The 24,567-nt window shown below is 34.1% G+C and overlaps 1 protein-coding gene across 1 annotated transcript in view; it reads left to right on the forward strand.

The window, feature by feature from the left end:
* Window positions 1–24,567, forward strand: part of ank1a (ankyrin 1, erythrocytic a) — a 140,518-nt gene that overhangs the window by 26,888 nt on the left and 89,063 nt on the right. The window contains exon 2 of the mRNA XM_051109689.1: window positions 16,273–16,365. Within this exon, the coding sequence (XP_050965646.1) occupies window positions 16,273–16,365 (93 nt within the window). The remainder of the gene's footprint in view (window positions 1–16,272; window positions 16,366–24,567) is intronic.

Genomic DNA, 24,567 nt, shown 5'->3' on the forward strand with positions numbered 1-24,567 from the left:
GTGATCTGACCTGAACCCTGTTGAGCACCTATGGGGCATCCTCAAGCGGAAGGTGGAGAAGCACCATGTGTGTAACATCCAGCAGCTCCATGATGTCATTATAGAGGATTTGAAGAGGATCCCAGCAACAACCTGTGCAGCTCTGGTGAATTCCATGCGCAGAATGATTAAGGCAGTGCTAGATAACAATGGTGCTAACACAAAATATGGACACTTTGGACACTTTTGACAAGTTCACCTAAGGTGTACTCACTTTTGTTGCCAGCTGTTTTGACAATAATGGCTGCATGTTGAGTTTTTTTTAAGGGACATTAAATATACACTGCTATACAAGCTGCACATTGACTACTCTAAAATATATCCAAGTTTAATTTCTTTAGTATTGTCCCTTGAGAAGATATACTAAAATGATTGCTGAAATGTGAGGGGTGTACTCACTTTTGTGAGACACTGTATATATATTAGTACAATTACATTTAGGTAAGTTTAGTGATTAGTGTTTGATAAAATAATACCATTTATTTGTTTCACTGACAAATGTTTGCACTTTTTCTTCTTATGAATTCTTAAAATATAGTAAGCAGTTATTGAATGGGCACATAGCCACACTTTCCCTCCACTTCAGTGATCAAAACTGCAATCATCTTATGTGGTGCCATAAATTATGTAGAGTTATGGATTTCTCTATTCATTTAGACTGAAAACAGAGGAGGAGGGTTGAAGGCAAGGTGGAAAATGAGTTATATCTTTTTTTAGTTGCTTTTCATCTGATTAAAAGAATATGCATTTTACTTACTGTATCCTGAGCCATTTGATAACACAAAATACGTATTAGCATGATAACATTTTAGGAACAATTAATACCACAATATTAAAATTCTGGCAGCTACTATTAACTAACAAGAAACTCTGATTAACTAATTAATTAGTAAGTAATAGCACTAAGTTGAAGGTGGTAGTTTACCATTAGCTAATAAGTTACTACTTAAAAAAAATACTAGAAAAAGTCTAAAAATCTAGAGAAGGGCACAAGTAAAGAAAGTAAAGCATCTTTTAAAGTTACAGGAAACTTAAACAACAAAATGAGGAGCAAATGATGTGAATTTCTCCTAAATCTTGAAGGCAGCATGATTTAGCACCACAGACTCCATCAAATGTCAGGAGATTGTAGATCTAAAGAGGCTTATCCTTGACATGATCTCAAATGGAGTGTTGTAATGTAAAGGTAAGCCCTCAAAAATAGCACAAACAGATGGACAATATTCTGCATGTGTCACAGATTATTGGCATACCGCCACCATCCTGCATATTAAGATCCATCCATGGCCCATTCTTAGCTTCTGTACCTAGATGAGACAACCAGATTTAAATAGAAAATCTCATATAAGTTTCCAGGGCCTTAAGATGGAATAGTTTTGGATGTGTTAATGCAATTGCAAACAGCATACGTTTTTGTCAAAAAAGTGCATTTTTTATTGACATTTTAATATTTCACCCTTGTTTCCTTCTAGAAATTGTTCATAAATTTTACATAAAAAGTACAAAAATAGTTACACTCAGAACAAAATGTTCCCACTGAAACTGAAACCACAATATTAAATCCCAGTAAAAGTAATCAAATCATGCATACTTAATAGACTTTTTTTGTTGGCAAGGCTTCACATTACTATTATTATTATTATTATTATTATTTTATTTGTGTAAAATTGATGCTATTTTCCAACGGACACCACCATTTTTTAAAAAAATCTGAGACTAATAAAAAACAAACAAACAAACAAACAAATAAAAATTGTATAGCGTTAATTATATTAAAAATATATACTTGGAAAATGTATACTTTCCATAAAATCACAAAATAATACGATTTTTAATCTCATAACAATAGAGGGCAAACTGACATTTAAAGGGTTAAAATTATTAATTTTTATTTATTAATTTTATTTATTTATTTGGTAGTTATGATCAGGACTGATATTTGTACAAAACAAAAATAAACAAAAAAAAACAAAAACTGTTTTTGTCCTTTGAGCACCCCCAGTGTGTAACTTTTTTTTTTTTTTAATTGTTTTATTTACAATGTGCAATGGTTAAAATGACACTATATTAGGATGTGTATTAATCCAAAACTGTTTTTCGATGACAGGAGCTGATAGTTTAGCAATGTGCATCTATAAAGATTTTGCAGAAATGGTAATTTCTAGCATGCAACCGAGAGTGCATAAGTGAAAGAGATGGACCTTGGAAAGGATGTAATGACTTAGTAAGCTATTCTCCCCAAAGACATAGGTGTATTTGTTATTAATTAAAAAAAGGCAGCAGTACATATGGAAGAACAGAAGGAGAAATGAGGCAGATCTAGCTGGCATGTAGGCACAGAGGCTCCTTAAGTTATTGGCAGCCATTCAATACACCATTAACAGCCCTGAATATCGGAAAAGGAGTGAGGTGTTGACAGTACAAAAATTCTCAGGCACTTTTTAGTCAAGTACACTTGTACTTGCGTGACCGTTTTCTAGTCCAGTGGGTCGGCAGGTAAAGAGATTTTAGCGAGAACCAACAATTGAAAAGCAACATGATTGCTCAAAAATTCACTCATAATTCACTCATAAATGAAGTGGTGACTAATCTTATATATTTTAGTTCAAATTAACAGCAGACAAGGAAATTAATTTGCATGGAAATGTAATGAACAAGTAAGATATTACTTGTCTGGCATTAAGCTGTCATCAGCCCAATGATAACCACAAAAACGTCAACACAAACTTTTTTAAATGTTAAACATAAGAGCATTAAAATATAATAATTAAAAATAAAATTAAAAATGCATAAAAATACTTAATTTTGACATGTATTCTCCTCATCCAGTCCTATGTATTGAAAAAAAAAAAGAAAAAAAAAAGTTTATTTCAGTGTGTTAATCGCCATTTCTTTGTAATTATGTGTGATATTTACTATCAATTTCTGAGTGAAAATTGACTTAAAGTCAATTATTTTCGGTGTGCAATTGACATCAAGAATAATGTTTACAACTTTAAAGGTTTAATTACATTTTTTGTCCAAAGCGACTTGCAAAAGAGGACAATGGAAGCGATCAAAATCAACAGAAGAGTAATAACATGTAAGTGCTATGACACGTCTCAGTTAGCCTAACGCAGTACACATAAAGGTTTTTTTAAAATTATATAATAATAAAAGAAACAGATATGAACAGAAAATAGGAATAGAAAAACAAAAAAGCAAGCTAGGTTTAGAGGCCTTACAAAAAGAACAGAGAAGCTTGTGTTATTTTCTCTTTTCTTTTTAAGAGAACAAGCTGTAAGTAGATGAATAGAGTATAAGTCTAAAAGGCCGAACTTTTATTTTATTTGTTTTATTATTTTTTTTAAAGAAGAGAATTAGAATAGAGAGTGCTAGAGTCAAATAAAGATGGAAGAGATGTGTTTCTAGCCGATTCTTGAAGATGACTAAGGATTGAGTTGGGCAGATCATTCCACCAGGAGGGTACATTTAATGTGAAAGAACGCAAGCTTCAAGAGGGCACATAAGTCTGAACTAATGAATTTAAGTAAAGGGATGCAAAGCCAGTGGTGGTTTTGTAGGCAAACATTAATGCCTTAAACTTTACGCGAGCAGCTATTGGTAGTTAAAAAGTAGTAAGTAGTAGTTGGTAGTTGGTAATTAAAAGCAGTCTTGCAAACATGAATTTAATTAGGCTGTTCTAATAGGTCTCAAAATGCTTTTTAGATAACTTAATAAAACTAAAGATGGGGGATCATGAGAAAGGATTACTTAGAGAGACACTAGAGACTTCAACATTTCTAAAACATACGGCTAAAAATTATAGTCTTATTAATCTTAAGCTACAACGAGTCTAGTCTTGATTTGAGAAATAACTGACTGTGACAGTGTTTGGTGTAAATCTGCGGAGGCTCACATAAGCGGACCTGACTGGCACATGAATTTTTCAGACGCCATGTTTGAGAGAGAAGGAAGGGAGAGCGATAGTGCTGATTTATTATTAATTCACAGCTAAACTCACTCACAGTGTACTTCCTTACTCACTTCAGCTGAACTTTAACACTGTCAGCAGTTCCTGCTTTAAAGCTGACAGTGCTGGTCATCTGAACACTACAATGTCATGAAGATCGGCTCAGAACATCTTACAGATCTCGGAAATATTGCAGCAGTTTCTCCATGACAGCAGTAGGATCACATGAAGAGTAATTTGACACGTTTTCCTTATCTCTTTAGGAAAAAAAAGTAAAGTCTCACATTGTGCCCCTCTGAAAAGAAGTGCACTTAAATGTACTGAATGTGCACTTCAAAAAAAATTTATACAAATAAAAAAATGCACTTTCAGTTAATATGAATGAAATATAAGGCCATTTAAGTGTATATAAAGAGAGACAGTTTCATGACACACTTAGTACCTTTTTAAAAAGAGCACTTTTAATATAGAATTTCAGGGTAAAAGCTTTAAAGTGCGGTGGCCAAGAGAGCTAAACACACTGCAAATAAAAAAACCCTGCAAATTAAGAAAACATCTCCCAGCAGGCACTGGACGTCTATATAACGTCAGGTTGACATTGGACATGATGTCGGACAGATGCTGCATTTTGGTTGAGAATGAAAATTGTGTTGTGCTGACTTGATGTTGGATTTTGGTTACACAACCTAAAAACAACAAAATATCAACGTCAGCTGACATTGGTATTGGACATCAATTTAACGTTGACACTAAACGTTGAATTTACATTGAATTTTGGTCGGCCGATGTCGCAACCGAAATTTAACCAAATATCAGCGTCTTATGACGTTGTGTGCCTGCTGGGCTTCCTCAGTTTGACAGCACACATGCAGCAAATACTCACAACACAAATAAATACAGAAACACACTGAAAATACTCAGAACACAAACAAATCCAAACGCACTGTGGTTTTAAGGAACCACAACAACTTAAGTGACGAACCTGGCTGGGACACTTATCATCGTTTATTTTAACATCCTGATCATATGATTCCTTACCCTTTTTTTTTATTATTATTGTTATCATTGTTATTAGCCTAAATACACAATTACTGTAACTGTGAAATGTCATGTAAGCTGGCTACTTTTACAACTTCCCTTACAAAATTTATTTTACTATTAAAATAAACAAATAACCTATTATAAATATATTTCATTAGGCTCTATAAAATAAATAGAAATAAAAAAATGGTTACTATAGTTAAACCATGGTAAATTAAAAACACTAACCATACTTTAACCATGGTATATACACAAATGGTAGTTAATACGTGGAAAAAAACAGCAACAGCATAGTTACTACATTTTTACTATAATAAAACCATGATTAATTTTCGTAAGCATTGTTGGGTTTCCCACTGTTGTGGTCTGTGCTTGTAGCACGTTTTTGTGTTTCATTGTGTTGCGACTATTTGCAGTACGTTTCTGTTTCTGCAGCGTGTTTCTGTATTTGGTTGTGTTGCGAGCATTTGCATCACATGTGCTGTCAAACTGATGAAGATGTTTTCTTAATTTGCTGGTGCTTTTTCTATTTGCATGTGTTTTCTTAAGTTGCAGCGCGTTGAGGTCTCCTGGCCACCGTATTAAAGTACATTTGAAATCATTGTTTTAAAAATCTTTTGTTGTGCTTCAAAGAGATACATATTTTGATTTGTTGACTAACATACTTCTAATTTTATCTTTAAACTTTAAATTAATATTTTAAATGTCTTCAACGTCATGATTACAAATGTGTGATTAAAAGTGGTTAAATGCATGACATAAATGATATAATGTTCTGCTAACTGCATTTAAAATGCATTTACACTATCATACTTTTTCATTCATTAATTGCTATACCTTTACCATTTAATTAAAAAAAAAAAAAGCTAAAGTATACTTTTTTTTTTTTTTTTACAAGGAATGCATCAGTCTGAAATCCAAAATCAGATCTCAAAACATTTCTCACCAAGCTCAAGTTATATTTGCTACTCTATGCTATTCAGTGTATTTTATTTATTTTATTTTTTTCCACTTTACCTAGGGATAGTTAACAAAGTTCACATTGTCATAATGCAAAAAAAAAAAAAGTCATCATTTTAAAAACCCTGATTTACAGTACATTTTAGGATATCTGATTTTCAGTAATCATCATCTTCATCATCATCAAGTAATGAATTTCTGGATATATTACAGTAATGAGAATTTCAGATTGAAAATGAGAATCTGCTTAATTGTCACAAGTAATGCGGTTTTGCACAAGTAATACTTCCTATTTTCTTTTTCTTTTTCTTTTTCTTTTTCTTTTAAGTTTCATCCATATACACTCTCAGAAAAAAAGGTACAGTTCTGTTGCTGGGGCGGTACCCTAAGGTACAAAAGTGGAAAGGTACATCTTTGTACTTTACCTACCCCTAAACAGTACGTATTCGTACCTTAAAGGTACATTTTAGTACTTTGAAAGTACACATTGGTACCTTAAAGGTATTGGTACCTTAAGGGTACATATTAGTTCTTTAAAAGTACATATTTGTACCTTTTCACGTTGTACCTTAGGTTACCGCCCCAGCGACAGAACTGTACCTTTTTTTCTGACAGTGTACAAATGTATACATAACTGATTACAAATGGAGAATTATTGATCACATTGCAGAAACAAGTCTTGTTTGTATATGACTCTCCAGCAGTTTAAATCATTTATATTAACTAAAAGGTGTTTGGCCAATGAGGATTGCCTACTTAAAAAAAAGATAAGCTTGGTTACTACAGTATCTATGGATCTGAAGTCAGACTGGTAACTCGGGCAGGATTTTATCTGCAGTGTGTGTGTGTGTGTGTGTGTGTGTGTGTGTGTGTGTGTGTGGTGGGGGAGGTTGCTCACTGAAAGTTGCTGATTGTGTTTGTCAGCATGGTAATCAGATCCATCCCTCTGGCTGGTCAGTTTCATGAACGGCTCGATATATCAGGAAGTAAATATTCATTGGTATTGTATCGTATTCAGGTGTGTACAAGGTTTCACACATGTGTGCGTGAGCGTCTGTTGTGATAATGGTCTCAGTGGTGACCAGAAAAATGCTGACAAGCATGTATGTAGTTGGTGTTCACTGCAGTGGTCTAAAATAGCTGCAGCGCACAGGACATTAATATGCATCAATATGTAACAAGAGAGAGTATGTCTGTGCACTACTGTATCTGCTTCAGAACAGCTTCCAAATCCAGTTTATTTACTTCTTCTACTTATTTACCAGTCACAGAATTCTGCTGAATACATTTAAACATGATAAAGGTATTAAAAAGAGCATTAGTAACATAATTAAATTAGTCCAAATATTCAATTCAGACATATGTGCAACATAGGCTTAAAAAGGTGATTGCAAAGATTCATAAAAAAACCCCTTACTTCTGCTTGTAAGTGAAGCTGGATCACAAATGATTTGCGCGAACATAGATGGATATATGCATAAACGTAATCCACTGCATCTTCAGCGGCTCAGATGTCGGGAGTAAATGACGACCACTATGTTCATTATTACATCCAACACAGAACACCTCAATCGCTTAGGAGCCATTCTTGTCTACGTCCCTGCTCTAGCCTCGAAACAATGGCGATCGGACTGTTACAGCTCATTCAGGGCGGGTCTAAGGTAAGACGCCAGTGTCAATCAAACTATTACGGGAGGGGCCTCTGATTTGAAAAAGGGGAAATTATTTTTATAAATTAATTAAAAAACACTGAGTGGATTTTTGTCATTATAGGGTAGATGTGTACATACAATGCTAACGCACATTTATGTTCAAACAACATTTAAAAGTCAACTTTGCATCCGATGACCCCTTTAGCAAAGAGTTTTTTTTTTTTTTTAAATCACCATGGGAAAAATCAATGGAAAAAAATATATTTGAAACCAACACTGCTGAAAACAATAAGATGCATTTAGAAAATAGGGTAAAGTTCAATTTCATGCTGACTAAGTTTTTAAGAACACCGTGATAATTCATGTTGGCAAAAGTTTGTAGTTGGTGCCAAAACTGCTGCAATGCAATGTGATGCTATGTACTTTGATCCGATTTAGACTGTGAAAAAAGTTCATGTTGTACAGCAAAGCGAATGTGTGTATGCGTGTGTCTGTGTGTGTGTGTGTTGTGTGCGTAATCCGTGGAGGGAATAACTGTAAGAGGAGAACAGCTGATGGATGGGCTTTAGGACAGAAATGCTCTTCATATACATACAGGCCGTGTCAGCAAGGTCAAAAGAACTGCGGAGGAATGCTTAGAGATGTGTTTGGCTGCACAATTTTATTCAGAAAAAAGTGATTTGCATCATTATACTGAATATGCAGGTATTATTGTCTGTGTTGCTGTTTATCTTGAATGCAAAATGTATGCACTATGGTGTAACTCATATATTATAGTACATTTTTGTAATAAGCTGAGGAGAATTGTGCTATTAAGTGATAAGACTTCACACTTTCTGTTTGACAAAATGATTGAAAAAAGAGAGCAAAACTCAGAAATGCACATTGAATGAGGGACTTGATCTTTATAGACCAGAACATCACAGAGACCGGATGGGTATTTTTGTCTTGAGCGAGTTAACAGCCACCTGGAACACCCTAGAAACCACACAGAAAGCATTTAAACACTTAAAACACCTTGAAATTCCCTGGCAAACACTCATAACACCTTTAGCACCGTGATGGTGAATTTTACACATTTTGTTTAGAAATTGTTGGAATGAAGAGTATATAGATATAGGTATAGATATAGATATGTGACGATGGACCACAAAACCAGTCTTAAGTCGCTGGGTTATATTTGTAAATACATTGTATGGGTTAAAATTTTTCTTTTATGCCAAAAATCATTAGGAAATTAAGTAAAGATCATCTTCATTATCATGAAGATATTTTGTAAAATTCCTGCTGTAAATATATCAAAACTTTGAAAACATTGTTAAAAACTTCATTTGGACAACTTTAAAGGCGATTTTCTCAATATTTTGATTTTTTTGCACCCTCAGATTCCAGATTTTCAAATAGTTGTATATCGGCCAAATATTGTTCTATCACAGCAAATACATCAATGAAAAGCTTATTTATTCAGCGCCCAGATGATGCATAAATCTCAATTTCAAAAGATTGACCCTTATGACTGGTTTTGTGGTCCAGGGTCACATATATATTTGTAATGACACTTTTATAATAATGAAGTTGCAATTTAAAATTGTAATATCAAATAGCACGATTAAAATTATAATCCAGTACTTTACATTTAGTATGTTGATCAACACGTCAAAATAAGTATACATCTTTAAAGCATGGTGAAAGATTGTGGAAACATAACTATTTGGGTAAAACTTTTGATTTAACATTATTACAAAGTGCACTTTTTAAAGTGTATAGAGAAATTGGGTCATGAAAGTGTCTCTGTGGACACTTAAACAGCTTTTTATTTCATTATTATTGTATTATCTTCAAGTACAGTGTTTTTTTTTTTTTTTTATATACTTGTGAGATTTAAAGTACACAAGATAGTTTTTATAAGGGTTAAAATGAAAGTCATGTCAGCCACTTATACTATCTTTAAAGAAAAAAAATATTGTTTTGGAATTGTTCATAAAGACATTTATCAAATATGTGTGTGTTTGTGTGTGTACAATGTGTGAATATAAAAGAAAGAGAGCGAGTGCATGTGTGAGAGAGACAGCGAGGCTGGGAAAGCATTTGCTAAGACTCAAGAGCGAGCACAAAAGGTAGTCTGAAAGGCAATTATGATGCTCTGACATGAATAATACCCAGGCCTCTCATGCAAAATGGGAAGGAAAGATGAAAATAGGCTCTGAAAAATCTGTGCATTGGTTCTTTGTTACTGTCTATTCTTCTGCTAATGTTTTATCATGCTAATGCCCTGCCTGATATAAATAGTTTGGGAAAGACGGGCTTCCCTCATGTAAAAAAAACAAAAAACAAAAAAAAAAACGCTAGAACTCGATTAGGGTGTCGGGGAGGGTTCGTGCGCCTCTGTAAGTCACTGATAACCCATAAACTACTGCTGTAGGAAATTCCTCTCATCCTCTGTCAGCAACTCTTTTTTTTTCTTCTAATAGAACCATCTGCTCTATTTGGATTATACAGCTAATTCTGTGTAAACACTTTCTTTTTATAGAACTCATATAGTAGGTCCTATATATAAACTGCACATATATTGTTATTGTTTATCTACGAAGGTCAGCAGTTCCATAAATAATATAACAACAATTTGTGGTGCTTAAGTGCAAGATTACCCCTAAAATTATAAGTTTTCCTTGATAAATATACATTATTGTTTTTCATTTTTAGTTTTACTTTACAATTAAATTTTATTTTAAACTTGTTGCACATTATTCTTTATTTTATGGATTAAATTCTATGGATATATAATGGCCGATATATATTACTACCATTCGACACTACTATGTTTTTAAAAGAAATCTAGTCCAAGGCTACATTTACTGATCAAAATACTGCAAAAAACAGTAATATTGGGAAGAATATATATTTTTTAAAATTTAAAATCACAGTTTTATATTTATTTTAATGCATTTTAACATGTATTTACGTAATAATTTGATTATGAATAATGGATTTAGATTTTTCAGCAGGTGCTGAATTTTTAGTTGTACTGCTTTAAAATTTTGTTGAAATGGTGATTTTTTCCCCCCCAGGATTCTCTGATGCATAGTAAGTACAAAAGAACAGAATTTATTTAAAACAGATGGTTTTTGTAACATTATAAATGTCTTTACTGTTACTTTTGATCAATGTAAAGCATCCTTGCTAAATAAAAGTACAACAAAAAACCCAAACTTTTGTTTAAATATTTGATATATTGTCTTTAGTAATTGTAGGAATAATGAAAGCAATGAGTTATAAACATTGCTGACACTGAGATTGTCTAAAAAGAATAGCTTAGACCAGCATAATAGCGGTGATAGCCAAGTGACCAAACTCAAGTTCTGTATTCAGCAAACCTACAGTGTTTGTCCATGGGGCAAAAGAAAGTCGTCCACATCCTTTAATTTAAGTTTCATTACATGAATGGTTTGAGCACTTTCATCTTTAAGAATGCAATAAGAACAACAAAGTACCTTGTGACTTACAGTCCAAGCCGTACGATAGCTTTGTGTGATTGTTTAGACTACTGATAATCTCTCCTCCAGTAAGCCGTTAGTTGGTAATTTGGATCAATCTTATTTGTAAACGAATCATTCTTTTGCAGCAGTTTTTTACAATAAAGCATTCAGAAATCAGACTGATCTAATAGTAGTTCTCAGGATCCAATTACAGACTAAAAGAAATAGCAGCTTGAATATACTGAACAACATTAACTAGATTTTTTCTGAGGCAATATGTTTTAATCTAATTGAAATTTACAGTGTATTTTTGACTTGAATAAAATCAGTTCATTTAGATGTTATAATATATATATATATATATATATATATATATATATATATATACAGTATATATATATATATATTCAGTTTGGAGAAACTCTTGACAAATGGGGCTCTGTTTGAAGTCTTGTAAGTTTGAATATCTAAAGGCAGATGGGAACTTCTATCAGCTCTCTGCCGTCTGTTTGTGAGCTCGCTGTACCTCTGAACTGTTTGCTGATGCAGTAAGTCTGCATGGAGCTGGCAGCTTCCACTACTGAATTATTCATTAGAAATCTGACGAGCCCCTCCCCCATCATCTTATTAAATCCTTGTGCATCTTCATCAACTCTTTCACTAATATTCACTCTCCAAAAAAAATAACACTTTAGTATAGGGAACAGTACTCACTATTAACTAGTTACTTATTAGCATGCCTATTATTAACATATTGCCTGGTTTATTGGTATCGGTACTTATAAAGCACCTGTTCTGCATGAACATATTCTGCGTTCCTAGTCCTGCCCAATACCTGAACTCAACAACTACCTTCCTAACTATTAATAAGCAGCAAGTTAAGAGTTTATTGAGGTAAAAGCTGTATTAATGGTTTGTTAATAGCAAGAACTGGACTATAAAATAAAGTGTGACCAAAAATACTCTCAAAAATGTACACTCTGATGTACAAAAGCTGTCACTGGGTCAGTACCTTTTTAAAAGGTACAAATATGCACACTTTGGGGGTGAAAAGATACATATTAGTAACTTTTGAAAGGATACTGCACCAGTGACAGCTTTTTTTCTTAAAGCGTGTTTCCTTTTAATATATTCTATTTCTGGGCCCTACACAAAATTATATAGTACAGGGTTTGGATGCTTAAAAAATTGTGCAGTGACAGTTTAATGTCTTAATGAACTGAATTTTTGGTTAGTACTTTCTAAATAAATTATATAAATAAATTATATAAATTAAAAATAAGGTAAATCTAAATAGCAATTTATTTATTTATTTATTTATTTTGCATTAAACAGAGTATTTACAATACTTTTTTTGCTATGTTTTCAATCTGTATCTGTCTATCTATCTATCTATCTATCTATCTATCTATCTATCATTGCAGCTTGATGAATTATGTTTAATGCTGTGGTAATGGTTTATTGCTGATTTATTATAATGCGTTTACAGAAAGCATTAGAAGACATTTCTGCATTCTGCTGTCTGTTAGTTCATCAAAACTCACTTTTGGATGTCTGACAATCACTCTGTCTCTAAATGAACCAAAATACGAGCATAACTGATCCTATTTTGCTGGTTTTTGCCAAACCATTCAGCGCTCCAATTCCTTGTTCTGACTCAGACCAAAGACTGTTGGGCTGTTGATATGTGAATGCAAGTTTTTTTGTTTGTTTGTTTATTATCTTTATAGTTTCTTGTGGTTTTCAATTAAGACTTTATTTACTTTATATGATGTAGACATGTAAAACATCCATGTTTCACATTAATAGTGGGTGCTTTAATAATATAATTGTGTATACGTGCTGCTATTGTGCAACTGCATAAATTATTCACTGGTGAATCGAATCATTGAAACGAACTGTCCAAAAGAATCAGTTCACAGAAAAGAATCACAGTTCCCATCACAACACAGCACTATACCGGTGCACACAGCAGGTGATTAGTGAACTGCATTAACTTGGAGAAATGATTTATGAAGTCTGTGTAACTGGTAGTCCATAAGAGTCAGAGGGCTGTTGGTATTGTTCTCAGCAGAACAGGTGTTGCTGACTCTGTTTCTGTCTCCTGAAATAGCTCACATGATAGTTATAGTCCCCTTCTGGAGTCTAGACACTAACATTTTGTGTTATTTTTAAACTTTTATTTTGCTTTTCTTGTCTCTTTACAAAAAGTGCTAATTTGGAGTGGTTCAGGTTCCACTTTTGTAGAACAGCAGTAAGTTTGTATGAATGAAAGGAAATGATAAAACATTAGAGAAAGAAAATTACAGTCATTAGCTCTGTGGGTTGTGCTTGACTCTCATCAGGGTTCAGAGAAGGAAAAAAAAGAAAACAACAGAAAACAAAATGGAGCAACTGAAAAATGAGATAAAATAATGTGTATGTTTGCTAAATTATAGTCTATGATATTCTTTGATGGAACACATACCACTTGACTGAACCTGAGCAATTTCAAAACCCTATACTCTTTCTTTCTGTCTTGGACAAAATTCACAACATTTTTACACTAGGTTAAATTAAAAAGGCAAAAATATCATTTTATTTATCTAGATGCTAACCAAATAAATGTACAAAAACATAAGACGTTTGAACAGTCCAACATTTTCAACTTCTGGCTCAACTAATGGTGTGAATTTGGCTCTCCTGGGATTTTGAGATACTTAAACTACTTGGAGATATTACACACTTCATAGCCATCAAAGTAATTAAAAACAGCTCCTACTTTTGTCTACTTTTTGTACCCTACAGATAATATTTGAATGAGAAGCCGCCACCGTCTTTTATAGCGGCACATCAACATATCCCTTCCTCATGTTCTGTTCTCTCGTTGACCTTATTGGCTGACTGTGACTGTCCTTTTCTACAGTCTGCAGCGTAAGAGAATTTGGGTATTTCGAGTGACTTTCTGTGTGAGTGTGTTGCATAAAGGTTACGATGTGTCATAGAATGGAGCCTTCATTAGCAGAAGCAAAATACACACTTTTTGCATGATTAAAAGCATTAAAAAACATTCCACTTTCAAAAGAAAAAAAATGTCACACTACCTACTTTTATTTGTTATACCTACTGTTATTAAGTAATTTGAGGATTTTATTTTAAAGGTTAGTTTACATAAAAATTAAGATTATGTTGTCATTTACTCACCCCAGTTTTTGTAAAATCAAGTGATCAAGAGTTTATGGGTGTTTTTGGTGCTTATTTCTTATGTGGTTCATCTCTGAAGCTTTTGCAATGCTTTGATTCGCTCAAACATGACGTTTGCCATTGCTTGACAGAATCTCTCAAACTTAGGGTTAAAACAGCAACATTTGCTGCTGCAAAGAAAAAGTCATTACACCAACAATAAATATTTTTGCTTTTATTAATTACCCCGGTACCATTGTTTTACAGTATGTACAGTATGTTCTATGGGTTTCTTAATTTAAAGGGTTTGTTGACGACTATTGACTGCTGGTAAATGAATGGTACAAGGTTCAGTTTGCTACTGCTGGAATCCTACTTAATTTCAACCAGCCTGCGGTGATAAATGCACTCTAAACACACTGCAAATGACAGACATCTGCTAAATGACAAGTAACTCATGCAGACACAGATATGATCAATCAGTCTGGTCTCATCGTTTATACGAAGATATCCATATGTAACATATAACTTACAAAAACATACTTTTTGGTACATTTGGATAGATTCTGACAACATACTGTGTAGCATCTAAAACGTAACAGCTAAAAATGTAAAATATCTTTGAATCTAGTAATTTGTTACAGCTTTATAGATGTATTTTTGATCCATTACCTGAACATAACCACTTTTCAACAATATAAAAAACAGAATTGGAAGGAAGATGTCATTTTTGTAGTCACAGCTTAAATACTACAAAGGTAATGCTTAAACAATTTATCAACGTATTCATATCCGACTGTTATATTGTAGTAATACGAAGCAATAATAACTGTGACTGATCACGAATACAATATTGACTAATAATTAATGGAATAATTCCATTAATTAAGTATTGATCAATTAAATAAGGATTTGCAATTTTGCAAAAATTCTGTAAATCTGTAAAGTTGTTCATACGTAAATTTATTTATCTTTTAGATGCTGTCAGTCAGTGTTGGGGAACACTGTAAAAATAAAAAACAATTTGTTGAGTCAGCTTACAATCATTTGTTACCCTGCTGCCTTAAAATTTTAAGTTCAGTCAACTAAAATAAGTTTAGTCAACTTGAAATGTTAAGTTGTACTAAGTAACAACTTAGATATTTGTGTTTGCTAAACTTAACGGATGGGTAAGTAACCCAGCTGCCTTAAAATTTTAAGTTGATTCAACTCAAATATCTAAGTTGTCACTTAGTATAATTTAACATTTCAAGTTGAATAAACTTTTTTTTTTTACAGTGAAGTTACTTTTAAAAGTAACACATTACAGTGTTGCTAAAAAAGTAACTAATTGCATTACTTAGTTACTTTTATGGAAAGTAATGTGTTATCAGGGCTTGGCTTGCTCAGTTTGTTTTCAATATAAAAAGTTCTATTTTTGGCAAATCCTTTTCTGAAATGAATAAGCCTTAGGCTGAAGGAAATGTAAATTCAAAAAGCTCAAACAAACCTTTCCGCCATGCTGCCATTCTGGATCGCATGAAGAACAAGACGCAGGAGAAGAAAATTCAACACTTCTTCTCCAAAAACAAACAATAAAACAGTAGAATAATATTAGGAAGGTGATGCAAAGGAGAATGCAACTCTTTCTCATGCAATTTTTTCCTTCTAAGAAATGTTTGTGAGCTAAAGACCAACCTGACAATCTGAAATGTCCTCTAAGCTATCCGTTTCCCGGTGGGTTTGTTTGTGTCTCTTTGTTCTGCTGCACTTTCCTCTCATTCTGCCTCTCTTTTTCATGTTTGTCTGCCTTCTCTCATTATATGAACTGACTAATTCAAGCGTAGGCTCTTTTCATTCATGTTAAGCGATAGATGGGACTCTTTTCTCTTCCAGCTCTGTCTCTCTCTCCCTGTCGCTCTCTCTGTATCTGTCTCTCGTTCTCTCTCTCTTTACCTCAAGAGTGTGAAGATTTAATGGCTTCTTGTGTTTATGTCGTGTGTCCTTTTAGGCCCACGTCGTTCATCGCTGGCTAATCGATCAGGACAATAGTGTGAGCTCTGAGCTGCCGGATGGCCAGGGAGTGTGGCACTATGATGAAACAGTAAATATCTGCAACATATATCCAAATTTCTATTCTCATATATATCTATATCTATACATATACATATTGTATATGGATATTATCTGTCACTAGATATGCTTCTGTCATTGTTGTTAGTGTTTTTGGTGTAGTGGTTCTAATTTCATCTGCATTTTTTCTTGTGAATTTGATTTTGGCACCATAAAGTTTTTATGTAACATTCAGTTCAACAAAACTGTGGTTTCATTTGAGAGTTTCGTATTACTGTTTGGTGTTGGGCTGGCTTTTTTTTAAGTGACGGTAGATGTGGTAGTGGTCCAGACTGGACAAGTTTTTTTTTTGTTGTTGGTTTCTTTGTTTATTATTTGTTTCACCTGGAGATTTTTTGGTTTCCGTTTTTGTGATGTGTGGATTATTTTTGCGTTTCTCAGTGTACTCACAACATAAAAGAGTCCACGGGCAAAAAAATTTACCAACACATCACTCTAACATAGCGTAGACTGCACACACAGTGTGGGTAGGATACAATGAGGCTTCAAGTCCAACGAACCTGTTTTACCTGTGGGTTCTTAAGTGTACTTTTCACATGTTTTGATGTGTTACTCACAAACACTTTATCATGTGAACACGTTTGTATCCAGACACCTCTGCATGCACTGACGTGTTGATGTTCACACACTCTCCATGTTGTGCCGTGAGAGCTGAATCTGAGTGGTGAGTGAGGTTCAGTTTGTTTCATCTGTGTTCGTGCTGTACGTGTTTTTGTGCTGTGGTGGTGCTCATTTCATAGTGTGTGTGCTGTGTTGTGGATTTGATGTTTAGTGTAGTGTTAGTGTTTCTGTTTAAACAATGCTTTGACTATCTGTGACTCAGGTAAGTCTCCAAGTTTTTCTACGTATTTACCTGAATTGAAGGAGCTCATCTTCTTATCATAATTCTCAATCTCAGTCAGTGGTGGGATTTTAGAATAGTTTGTACACATATTTTTCTGTGGTCATCTCAAGTTTGTGGAGAGTGGGGTAAGATGTGTCACTGGTGGATGTTTTACTGTCCTCCAAATCTGGAGCATCATTTTCTGAAAGCACATTTAGAAATATTTCATCACATAAAGCTGCCTGCATATGACAACAGTGTTTGATTTGTTCTTGATTTTGATTTGTTTTTTTATCTGTTTGATTACCAGTTTATCCAACTGTTGGATTATCCACTTATTTATTTATTTTAAAAAAGTAAAATAGCACTTATAAGCTCTGCCTCTTACGAACATGGTGATTTCCCCAGTGATAAATAAATATACGAAAAGGTATTTAGAATATATTTATTTCATGTTAAGTACACTACAAATACATGTACATATTATATGCTTAATAAAAATACCCTGCAACTGTACTTTTAGTATACTAAACTAGTATATTTAAAGTCTGCTAAATTGGGACAGCTAATTTTGTGCTTAATGCCCTTTAACTGTGCGGAAGTAGTGCTGAAGTCTAATTTAAGATTCACTTAAGTATATTTGATTGTGCTAAAGTGGAACTATTGCAAGTATACTATACACTTTAAATATTTTGCATTTAAAGACAGATTATTTAAAGATCATACAGTCCTTATCAGTAGTGACTTTTAAACATATTTTGAGGCTATATATTATATATTATATTAATAGACATGAGCTAAGTATAAAATAAATGCACTTTAAATCTGTTACCTTTTTTACTAGGTTTGTGTCACAAAATGATTTCAGTGCTTTTACTAATGAAAGTGCAGTTTCTCAGCAATGCAATAAATTTGGGAGACAATGCAAATGTTTTGTGAGAGAATGCAACAGTTTTGTGAGGGAATGCAAAAACAGTGAAACACAGTATATTTTTCCTCCCATCTTGGCCCCTGAGTGGCTCTGTAGCCTTTAAATACAGTATTAGAAATATTAGAATTAGTGTTATAAATACTAAATGCTATATACACTAAATGCTATATACATTTTGAACACTAAACTACATTCAAATATTCATTTATTTTTTTTTACCTCTCATTTCTCCTGATAAGAGGACAACTTGCCACAATTTGGCACGTCTTACCCCACTCTCCCCTTTATTAAAAGGCCTAAATTACCTATCCAAACAAGCACAATACACAAAACAATATGACAGGTCTGTAACGTCTGAAAGATGTCTACACTGGAAGTGAGTGAGTTATAAAGTCCAATTCTGATAAAAAAAGACTATTTTCTTACAATTGTGAGTTTATATCTCACATTTCTATATCTCACTTTATAACTCGCAACTGCATGCATAAATGCAGCTACAGTAACTTAACTGTTGCAGTGCAACAATTAATTGTCTATTAACTGCAGACAGGTATTTGACTTGAAGCACCTATTCTATATATCTAAAACTTATTAAAGCCAGTTTTCACCACTGAATAAAAAAAAAAAAAAAAAGTCGGCCATTAAATTAAATTAAGGTAATGGCAACTTTTTAGCTTAAAAAATTCTGCCTTTTTCTCAGAATTATATATAAACTCAATTCAGAGACATAAAGTTGCAGTTTTGACAAAAAAAAAAGGGTTTTTTGCAAGAAAAACAGAATTTTGAGATAAAAAGTTGCAATTACCTTGTTTTATTTTTTATTTTTTTACTCCAGTGCCAGGAACGGACTTCCATGAGTTTTAGGTGTATAGCACAGGATGTGTCAACTTTTCAAATGTGCTTCATGTCAAATACCTGCTTGCTGTTATAGACAGTTTTAATGTTTATATTTTTATAAATATAAGTTTATATTAGCTCCAATCATCAGATGGGTTGATTACTATGAATTTTAGATGTTTTTACTATTACATTAAAACCAGTTTCTGGCCTCTTAGTTTTATTATCTAAATCATTTTCTAACCATATGTTACCCTGGACCACAAAATAGGATCTTTTTTTTTTTAAATTGAGATTTAAAAAATTGATAGAATTGTTCATCTGAGTAAATAAGCTTTCCACTGATGTATGGTTTGTTAGGATAGGACAATATATGGCTGAGATATCCAATACTGACAAACTGACAAAATCACTTTTAAAGATATCCAAATGAAGTTCATAGCAATGCATATTACTAATGAAAAATTATATTTTTATATATTTGCAATAGGAAAAAATATATATATGGTTCTGTCAATTATTGTGTTGTGTGTAAACATTCTACAGTAGCATATGCAATAACACATAAATAAATACAGTAGGCTACAAAGTTATTCACCTATTTTATTGGGTAAATAACCTGGTCTCTGGTTAGTGAACACGACTGATGTGGTGCATGACCTCCTAGGATGTTTCACTGTGACAGCGTAGATCAAACCTTGGTCACTTCCAATGTAGACATGGTTTAAGTCTGTACAAATATGAATCTGCTGTGTGTTTTCCTGTGTATGTGTTTCTTTGATCAGATGTTCTTTCTAATAACACAAGTATAAAAGGTAGATTTATTAAAGCATTAAAATTAAATTTCAAGTTCTCTGATACTTAAGAGCACTGATTAAGTCAAGTCACATTTATCAAGCAATGTCATGTTTTCTTGCTTAGATGTTTCAAAAATGAATTTGCTGTTTGCTTAGGTTCAGTTAATAACCCTCAATGTATAATTCTGCTTTATTAAATGTTACGTACTGTGTGGGATGTGAGATGTATGGGTGTTTTTATGTTTGTTAGTCTGTATTAAAGTTGTTCTTTTAGACAGTATGCAACACTCTGTTGAAAAACACCTGAAACTTTGCAAAATCCTTTGCCAAGATATCAAAAAGACAACTCTAAGTATTAACTGATGTACCCTGCTAAAGTGCAGCTTAGAAATGTACAGATCTCTCCAATAAGAGCTGATTTTTAAATGACAAAAGGTGTGATTGAATCCTCTTGTAAAAACAAGTACAGTTTATTCTAACAGTGTGTGTAATGTATTTGTAATTACACATTTGTCATAAAAATGCATTTAAATATACAGTGCACAGCATAAATGAGTACTCCCCCTCTAAAACTTAACAAATTCAGCAATTACTCTGTACTTAGAAGAAGGGTTCTTTGGAGATGTTCCAACAAGCCTGCAAAATTATTTAGAAAGATAAGATTTTCTTGTCAAAGTGATAAAATGTTGTCTTGCAAAAATGAGTACACCCTCCTGAAAGAAAAAAAAAAGTGTAGGTTTAAGGCAATTTTTGATCAACAGGTAAGTATATTGAACCAAAACCCTTAAAGACAAGTAATTTCCTGACAATTAAAAGTGTTTTATAGCCCACTGAATCACACTCAGACTTAATGCTGACAACAAAGGAACCACTTGGAAGAGAACTGCCAGGTGACTTATTTCTTAGCATAAAAGAGAACAATGGTACAAGAGGAATACCAAAGTATTGTTTTAAGTATGAAAATATAGCAGAAGTAACACCGACTTTCAAAAACATTGGACTTGTGACAAGGCTCCTGAAATAATCAGGTCTTCACTTTAAGTTTTCATTTAGTGATGAGTGACTTTTTGATAGAAAAAGAGCAGGAAAAAATACCATGCAAATGTCTCAGAGCCGACAAAAGCTATGAAAAGAGTAACACTTTATCTCACAGAGTACGACGCAGCCTGCAGAAGGGACATGCATGGTTGTTGTCACCACTAGAATTACCTACTGTAGCCAAAGCACAATAAACTCATTTAACCTCTTCAAACAAAATACAGACTTTTGGGAATCCATACTCTGGTCTCAAGAGACAAAGTCAATCATTTCGGATCCAAAAACATCCGAAATGTTCTGGTGTTGCTGGAGGAGGAGTACAGTGAGAAGTGCCTGGTTCCCACAGTGACATTTCAGTGATAGTAAAGCTCTTACATTGGGATGTATGAGTGCTGAAGGTCTGAGGGAGTTGTGCTTTGTCAATGCTGTCATCAATTCACACACTACTGTGTGGTGTAATACAAAAACTTGAAAAAAGATGCTACCTGCATTGTTGGGCATTTTTTCAGCATGACCAAGAAGATCCTTCAGGACATGGACATGTATTTCATGGACATGTATTTCACTCAGTCTTAACACTCTTGAGCGGCAGTAGGAGATTCTGTAGAGACGAGCTGAGCAAAACTCCCCATTAAAGACCAGGCCATTTAAAAAGGTCGTCCTCCAGGAGTTAAACAGGATAGATGTGAAAATTTGTCATGAACTTGTACACTCAGTGCCAAGAAGGGCCAGAGCAGTGTACTTAGACGAGGAGGACATATTAAGTACTAGAATATTATACTTTTTGCTGAATATTATAATATTTGCTGAATTAAATCTAGGGTGTACTCATTTCTGCAAGCCTAAAACAAAACAAAATCCTAAACAAAATTGGGTAATTTATCTGTTTTACAGAAAATATTGGCATATATTTTTTGTCCTAACCCTGTACATTTTAATTTTGCCATCTTTCAACAAATTATGTTAGTGATCATTAAGTAAATTTGTCTTTTGTATTTATTCAGAGAGGGTGTACTCATTTATGAGAACAAAGACTTCAAAACAAGCAAAACAAGTTGTTTACATGTGTTTTAGTATGTTAGTCAATGCATCAAAATATGTATACAATATGTATACAATACAATTAAGTGCACTTTTTTTTGTCAAGGGTGTAAACTAAAAGTCAAAAATGTCATAATTATATGCTTTTGATATTTTAAAAATATTTAACATTCAGTGCTCAACATTCCCCTCCTGAATGACTGAAATCTCACATTTATTTAAAGATTAGTTTGAATGAGAAATGACGGCAATAGAAATGCCAAGATTTACATTTTACAATTCAACCACTGTTAATAAATGCACAGATATTGTGACAGATAGAAGGCAAACAGACAGATGAATTTATGGATGAGCAAATCCAAGGATGGATTTCACAAGGGCAGTTGAGGACAGACAGAAAAATACATTTTAGGGAAGGTTCATGGGATATTTGCACAGGTTGAAGCACACCAGGTTTGGCAAGTAGTATTTGTATTGTCACACTTACTGCTAAAAAAAAAGAAAATGTCTCTTATCTTCCATTTGTTTAATTTAGCTGTTGTGTGGTTCATGCCAAATGTAAGTATTCCCACGTTATCATCTTTTTGGTGCTAAAACAAGATGGCTGTTAGATTTCACAGTTAACGTATGGATTGCGGTTAGTGGCTGGAACATTATCAACCATAATTTCTCTCAGATTTTAGATGTTGATTATGGTTTTAATTGAATAGAAGGAAAAGGTTGGGGCCTCAGTTGATTGTTGGGAATGTTGTACCAGGAGGCTGATCCAGGATCCATGTCCAACCTAAAATCCAACATCAAGGGAGAGAGATTAAGTAAGTCAGCCATGATCAGGAAGACAATACTGCACTCTTTAACACCCCATTATTTAACCCTTGTTTTGAATAGGCCCCATTTGTCTCTAAGGATGTTGACTGCCAGGATAACTTGGCAGGGGTGGTTGCTATGCCTGGACTTCAGACTTGCTTGCTTCTGAAGCACCTCCCATGATGTTTGTGCATTGGTCGCTTTTACCGCTTTTATTCTGCAGAATCTCTTTTGGAGTAACTTAGTTAATGAGGTTGTTGCTGTAGTCCAGTGTTAAAGAGTGGTGGTTGTATTTCAGAGCAGCATGTGGTAAAATGTCTGCACAAAGTAAATAAAGGATGAGGTGACAGCAGGACCAAAGAGGATTCCTGCCTGTGGTAATGCCTTTCACTTTTAGCCTTGCTTAACCTTCAGGCTGATTCCCCATCTGAAGCCTTTGTTCCATTGGAATGGAAGACCATGTTCTGTGGAAGACCTGTGATTTTCTAGGGATCCTGAAGTCTTTGATGAGCTTGCTCAGGCATGTTTGATCAGGGTTCGAGCTAAACTCTGCAGGGCATTGGCCCTCCAGGGCAAGATTTGAACCCTGCTCTAAAGAGATGGATTAAGATGTCCTCAGAATACTTGAAAAGAAGCAAGTGCACTTCATTTCCAACTTTCAGCTCAAACCTTTCATGATTCCAAGTGGGCCCAAAATCTGGGGAAGATTCTGCTGTGTACTTGTGTCCCAAAGATGGAAATGCCACTTGTTTAAGAAACATTGTATGGGTATTGGATGAGGAGAACAGGTGGTGAAAGAAGTGCAGAAGAGGCCATCTGTGTCAAGCTGGCGCGATCATTCCTGAGTAGGAGTTCGGGCAGAGATCCTCTTGCTGCTCTTGGAGAGCCACTGTCCTGTAGAGTTTAGCTCCAAATGCAATAAGACACACTTGAACCAAGGTAATTAAGGTCTTTAGGATTACCAGAAACTTCAAAGCAGGTATGATGGGACTAGGACCTCCAGGTCCAGTAATGGAGACCCCAGGGTTTGGCGAACTACAGCTGATTAAGACACTCAACTGAAGACAGGGGAATATTGGAAACAAAAATCAGCTACTCTCTGCCAGCCACCTAAAAGGTGCTAGGAAAACATGGAGGTAAGAACATTTTTGAAGATGTTAACTACAAATTTGCTTGCTTTTTGCTACTTTGAAGACACCAGACAATTCCAAAGAGGATTAAACCAATCAATGTCGTATTTTGGACTCTACATTCATGTTTCCACCCAACAAACTCCATCTGAGCTCTTTTGGATCCTCTTCCTGGTGTAAGGATGAGCATAGATTAAGTCAGTATCATGCATAAGAAGTACAATCTGGATCCTGGGATTCGCAATTTTTCATCTGACCATTAACCACTAGTAACACCACACCAGAACCTCAGAGCATTTTGACAAGTGGCTCTTGATTTGCTATGCTTTAGCTTCATATGTTGGAGCTTTGTGATCAACAGATGGTAAGAATGCAGTTCAGAAAAATAATCTGATAGGAAAAGAGGTAACACTTCAGGTTAGAGAACACTATTCACTATTAAATTGTTGTTTATTAGCATGCATATTATTAGCATATTGGCTGTTTATTAGGACTTCAAAATCACATGCTTATGCCTTATTCAGCATGACCATATTCTAGATCCTTTAAAGGTGCAAAAGTAGATCTTGGAAAATGCTAACTTTAGCCTGATAGCACAGAAAGTGAACATCCCACCCTCCCTTCAAATTGCCATCCAAATCCATGCCCCCTGAATGCATCTACACACACAGACCGGACGACCAGAGATAAAATTACTACAATACATTGTAAGACCGAGTTGAAATGTTCAACAGCCCAGATAGAAAAACTGTGTGGTGCTAATAATGCA

This window comes from Labeo rohita, chromosome 5 (assembly GCF_022985175.1).
Source record: "Labeo rohita strain BAU-BD-2019 chromosome 5, IGBB_LRoh.1.0, whole genome shotgun sequence".
Lineage (NCBI taxonomy): Eukaryota > Metazoa > Chordata > Actinopteri > Cypriniformes > Cyprinidae > Labeo > Labeo rohita.